The 6,482-nt window shown below is 41.0% G+C and overlaps 1 protein-coding gene across 1 annotated transcript; it reads left to right on the top strand.

Moving 5' to 3' along the window:
* Window positions 1-2,644: 2,644 nt before the first annotated feature.
* On the top strand, window positions 2,645-5,985 carry LOC118425065 (ficolin-2-like). Its single transcript, XM_035833883.1, has 4 exons — window positions 2,645-3,176; window positions 4,482-4,578; window positions 4,919-5,059; window positions 5,336-5,985. Exons 1-4 carry the CDS (start codon window positions 2,889-2,891, stop codon window positions 5,983-5,985), a joined length of 1,176 nt encoding a protein of 391 aa, XP_035689776.1. The 5' UTR covers window positions 2,645-2,888.
* The last annotated feature ends 497 nt before the right edge of the window (window positions 5,986-6,482 follow it).

Genomic DNA, 6,482 nt, shown 5'->3' with positions numbered 1-6,482 from the left:
CACTTTTATACAAAAATAGATTGGGAAATCGTATTGCTGGGAAGGTGTTGAAATGAAGACAAAACAAGGGAATTTACTATTTGTGCGGTCAGATGTCTTGGAAGCTTCAGTAGTTGAGCAATGTATTCAGCCATGCCACATGATAGAATCATGATAGTTTGTATAATTTTGGAGAAGTCAAGATGTATATCGGTGTGTTAGAAGTTGTGAATGAGAGTTCAGAGATGTATTAAGAAAACGTTTTGGCCAAAAAGACTACACTCTATATATATATATATATATATATATATATATATATATATATATATATATATATGTATGTGGCATGACAGTACCGAGCATAATATAAACAGCAACATTATACCTTTGGACATGTACAGCATATTAGACACTTTTATCTTATTTTGTAGGAAGAGAATTATAGCATTCTAAGTGGTAAAAAAATGTTGTAATCTGTTTATGATATAAAAACACTAGGAGCGTGAAGCCTGTAAGGTGTTGTACACATAGCACATAATGAAATGTTATAAGGTATATATAGTGATGATGATATATGGTAGCAATATGGCAGAAGAAATATTACGTGCATGTTACAGTAAATATTATGTATAGTGAAGAGATGTTGAATAATGGCAAATGCAAGTTTTTTTAGGTCGAAAAATAAGGTTACAATATTTACATCATGCCAGTATGTAGAAACTTACGTTGTGTCTGCAGACGACATATTAGAAATGATTAAAGTTGTCAAAGTTTAAGTTAAAAGAGAGAGAGAGAGAGTGACAGACAGAGAGACAGACAGACAGGCAGAGGGAGAGAGAGAGAGTGGGAGAGAGAGAGAAAAAGAGAAAGACAGGAGAGAGACGATTTTTCCAATGCATGATATACATTGCGAATTATATCATATGGTATGAATATGGTGATAGACATGTTAGAAGAACACTACAGGATATAAGCATATTACATAGGAAGTTCTGCACTTCTGTTTTCTGTCATTGCACAGCGCCATAGGTGCAATTGATGACCATTATAGCTCACTCAAATATACTTCTGGTGAAAATGAAATAAGGTGTACATGGTATTTGTTTCCAAGAGTGTGTTTGATACAGATATGACCAACATGGTGTACAATGATGCACATATACACGGAAAGGTAGGAAGATAGGTGAGTTCAATGAAACATATTTAGGGGCAAAGATGCAGAAAAGAGAAAGGACAGGAATAACCTAAGAAGCAGCAGTTCAGCTACAAAAATACAAGAGCATATTATAACTATAACTCTGCACCTTTTTGAACATTTCACATCTTTTAGCAAGATATTTATAATCTTCATCTGATAGGAAACAACAACGATGGTCCATATATTTGGGAGAAGGAATGGCATCCTCATTTTTAGTAGATATTACAGCATCGTCTGAGTTTGACTCCCATTCTACACTGTGGTGTGGAATGTCTTCGCGTGACCTCTGCTCAAGGGCCTGCCACACCAACACATATCGCATGGTGGCGCTGTTTGCTAGTCCAGCCAAGGCGCAATTACAGCATCACATGAAAATGGCATTTCAGCACCAGGGACAGCTACACGTGCTCAATGATGTTCCCGAGTTTTTCTTGGCTGTAAATTTCAGACATTTTTTTAAATTCTAATATATTTAATATGTTGTATCCAGGATAGATTGAAATTTTAACAGATATTTCAAGTTAACAAGTCACGACGTCATTTTCTGTTTAAATGTACAACAAGAAAGACAGATACAGTCAAACCTGTATTAGGGGCCACCTCTACAGAGGGGCCACCTGTCCATAGTGGCCACTTTTTGTCGGTTCCTTGGGTATTTTATCTACAAGTTGCCACCTCTATACAGAGGCCACCTGTCTATAGTGGCCAAATTTGCCTGGTCCCTTGAGTGGCCGCTATAGACAGGTTTGACTGTAGCAGCATAGCAAGTTCACCTCTGGCGGGGTCAGAGTTGAAGGTTCATCCCAAAACGACGATCGGCAGAGCGACAGGTTTTTCTACTGGGTTGAAGACCGCCGATGGCAACACTGCCAAATTAGGCTTGTGTCTGTAACGTCACACAAAACAGCCATAAGCGTCCAAAATAATTAGAATAAACACCATCATCGGCGTCCACTCGTGACCGAGCATTAGTTCATGTCCATCCTGTCTCATTTGCTGATTGTTGGTGGGTATGTCTGACGTGACTGCTCAGGCCCAGAGCAGTGTGGAATAGTCTGGGACACTTTGTGCAGGGCAGAGTAGGTGGTGGGCGAGGAAGGAGGGGTCGCTCTATAACACCGAGTTTATCGCAAATGACGTCTTGTTGGTCATGACATAGACCAATACTAATTAGAAAGACCAAGTCTTGCGTTGCGTATATAAGAATTGTTGTTATTTCATCTCAAGATATAAACCCTTTGTCTAAGGTCAGGGTTGATGCCTCAGGCACCAGGATACCTCTAGACGCTCTACGCCATGAGCGGCTGAACGGGTTTTCTAATCAGTCTAAAAAACAAGTGTGACCTGCGACCTGTTCACCTGGCGGGATTCAGCAGAATACTCCTGACTTCGACGAAAACAACTTTAATCAGTCATTATATATGCACACTTATGACGTATGAGGAAGCAGCGGGGCTGACAAACAATAGGGAACGACATTTTTCCAAGAAAAAAACTACAAGGGATTTCCCCAGTTTATTGTTCGACAAGGTTCTTGAAGATTATATCTGAAAGTTTACTGAAAAGATATCTTCAGTCGCTGAGCGCTACTACATACAGCCAGTCAGCGCAGTGCCTCAGAGTTTAAGGGTAGAATTTGCTTCAGTTTGCTTAAAACTATCGTAACTTTATTATATTGAAGCCTTGCTTAATTGCCCTTAAGCTGTAAAAGATGAGTACAGATAAGCTGATGAACGGTGACCTGACGCTTGGCGGGCCCGTGTATGCTGACCGGAGGTCCCGTGTGCGCCCGGCGGCGGTGCAGACCGCCTTCGCCGCGGCCGTCGTGCTGGTCGTCTCGGCGCTGGTGGCGGTACTGCTGCTGCAGATCTGGCAACTCAAGCAGCTAGTCGCGTCCCTCGAAGAGCGCAACGACCAGATCTTAGATCGCATCGCGTCGCTGGAGGGTCTGGATAAAGACGAGTCCTGGGAAAGCAACAGTCCTGTGGAGAGCACTGAGGTAAAAATGTTAACACTTTCATCTTCTTTTGATTGTTAATTAGGATACTTGTGTATGGATAGCCTTCAAGCAAATTTAAACCATGTCTGGCACAAAAGTATGAACGAACGAAATCAGCTCATGATTGCACGTTTTTTTTGCACAAACCCATGAAAAAAAGGTCAACTCTGGCATCAACATTTTCTGGATTAGATCTAATTGAGTGAAATAATTAAACCACTCAAACGTCAGACAGGACCTTGTTGACATGTGGCTTGTTGGGAAGTGACGATTGATAATATCTGCAGGTTGTGATATCTGTTTTATGTTTTATGTCGATTTTTAAATCTAAAGTATATGTTAGCTGTTTTCAGTCCTGTAAAAACTACTTCTTTGCTCAAGACTAAGGTACTGGTTCAGGATATTGTTTTTTGTAGATTAAAATTGTTTAGAACCCCAAACAGTTATCATGGGTGGGTCACTAATACCACTTGGATGACAACTGTGAAGCATGGTCAAACGACTACATATTTATAGTGAGTGAAATCTGCTAGGTGCACGTTTCCCTGCATAAATTCTCAACCTTTAAAAAATTAGGTCTAATTGGCTGAAATAATTGCACTAGATAAACGTCAGACAGGGTATTGTGGAGCAGAGGCTATTAAAAATCTGCTGACGGTTGCAGTACAATGTTTTATATCTATTTCTAGTTGTGAAATATATGTAAGCCATTTTCAACTCTGTGAAATGCTACATCTTTGTTTAAGACAATGGAACAGGTTTAGCAATTTTTTAAACGTAAATCAAAATTTATGAGAAGCCCAAACGGTTAGCTCTTCAGTTGAAAACTGAGACGTGGTCAAACGACTACATGTACATACTATACTACAGGTTAGCATGATACAGTATACGCTTAGTATTACTATAGTTTTAGCAAAGTAAAGTATACATTGTTATTCTAGTCTAGTCTGTTTGTTACAAGTGCATTGTATAATATTTATTACACGGTTAAGTATAGTTTGATATTGTGTACCAAAACGTTTTGCAAATGCTAGTATTGTTAATGTAGTTTAAAATACCTAGTGTTTAATGAATGAATGAAAGGATGACTGATTATTGACGGAAGGAAGGATAAAGAGAACGAAGGAATAAAAATGGTTTATTAACATTAAAAGGAAATTGAGGACCCAGGCGGTATTGTGTTTAGATTTTTAGTGTGTTTTTTGTAACAACGCGAGCTATTTTATACCATACAAGTATATAGTACACTATATTATTATAGTATATAAATGCATGGTAATAAAAGTAATTGGCTTTCTCTTCCAGTCGGCGGATGGTGCCTTCAGCCCCGATACTCAATCTGATCCCGGCATGCACCACAGGGGGAAGAGAGCCGCGAACAGCCTGACAATGCCGTTTGGAGGTAAAGACGAACTTAGCAAACAAGCAAACATAACTTCTTGTTTTGCTGAAAACAGATATGTAAAAGAAAGTGCACCGTCTATCAGAAAAAAACGGAGTATGCTTACAAATCGTACCTCAAGTATCGAAAATGTTGACTTAATGTTTCAGTACCAGTGTTCATCCTGTCAGTGTCTGTGTATAACTTAAACATCTAAAACCAGACGTTGTGGCTGCAAATGAAAGTCTTGTCCTGATTGATTGGCATTGGGTAACCATAAAATTGCAAATATCCAAGCCTATATAAGGACCAGAATCTTCACATCTGCCTGGACGTTAGACTAACGCACTTCTACATACAGGCTGTCTTCAGGGGCCTCCCGGCAGAGACGGGAGAGACGGGCGCGATGGAGCGGTTGGACCTCCCGGACCGCCCGGACCTCCCGGACCGCCCGGTACCCCCGAAATTCCTGTTCCGACTCCTGACCCACCGAAAATGAAAGGTACCACCAACCTGCATCTCTTTTCAGCTGAAGCGATGTACAGGATGTACAGGTTTATTATCTATTATGCACTTAATGTGTTTATGGAGGCTAGACATCTAGATAAACAATATTTAAAGACTTGAAAAACAATTTAATCTCTACAACTGGACAAGGATGCAATCTCATATAAAAATCATGTTTAATAGTTGCTATGCTAACGTAAATCTTCTGATCTTATCCAGTTCTGGAGATTGTTTTAAAATGTCTTTGAATATCATAAACCTTGCTTTGCAGATTGTGACGACGTCTACAAGGCAGGCCACACCACCAGCGGTCTCTACACCATCCAGCCAGACGCCGCCGGAGCCTCGTTCCGGGTCTACTGTGAGATGGAAGCCGGAGTCGGCGGCTGGACTGTCTTCCAGAAGCGCTTCGACGGTTATGTAGATTTTGCTAAGGACTGGACAAGTTACAAAATTGGGTTTGGGGCTCTTGTCGGCGAATTTTGGCTCGGAAACGACAAGATCTATCAGATCTCTAACGAGAAGGTATACATTCTGCGCATTGATCTCGAGAATTGGTCCTCAGAAACGGTATACGCTGAATATGACAGGTTCTATATCGAGGATGAGGCAGCAAAGTACCGTCTGCATGTTGGTACCTATAGCGGCACTGCTGGGGATGGTGGGCAAGGGTTAAGCGCCCATGATGGTAGCAGATTTTCAACACACGACCAGGATAACGACTACTACGGCGGTAACTGCGCAACTCAAAATGGTGGTCGTGGTGGTTGGTGGTATAAGTATTGTGACAACGTTAACCTGAACCAGCCGTACAAGCATGGCGGCGGGGGGACGGATGAACATGGTATAGAATGGCAAGCGTGGGCAGCTCACCAGTACTCCATCAAGGCTTCTGTCATGAAGATCAGACCTGCTCCTTAGAAATAACCACAAACCAAACCCACGCCCTTACATTTGCATGTAACAACATGCTTTCTTTGCTTAAATTCTGAAGAGTAATGTTCCTTTTGAGCTGCCTTTCAGAAGAGTAATACTGGAGCAAAATTTCTTACAATCTATGGTGACATCCGTGACTTGACTTTCATCTTGGTTCTGTCTGCATGAGCCCTTTCACGATGAGGTAAAATTTCAATCCAGCGCATATTTCGACAAATCTTCTTCTAAAACGTGAATTGTGATGGCAATGTTGTGTAATGTGTACACAGGGAGCATTATGAACGTAGCATAAAGCGTACGTAGTCGACCTTCATGAGAATAAAAAGTTTCTTGCGCGTCCCCTCCACCCACACAACACACACACACACACACACACATACACACATACATACATACACACACACATACACACACGCAAATACACATACATGTACACACACATACACTCGCATACACACACACACACTCCCTCACATACGTAC

The sequence above is a fragment of the Branchiostoma floridae genome, chromosome 10 (assembly GCF_000003815.2).
Source record: "Branchiostoma floridae strain S238N-H82 chromosome 10, Bfl_VNyyK, whole genome shotgun sequence".
Taxonomy (NCBI): domain Eukaryota; kingdom Metazoa; phylum Chordata; class Leptocardii; order Amphioxiformes; family Branchiostomatidae; genus Branchiostoma; species Branchiostoma floridae.
Note: the sequence above shows the minus strand (reverse complement) of the source record. Positions and strands in the feature narration are given on the sequence as shown.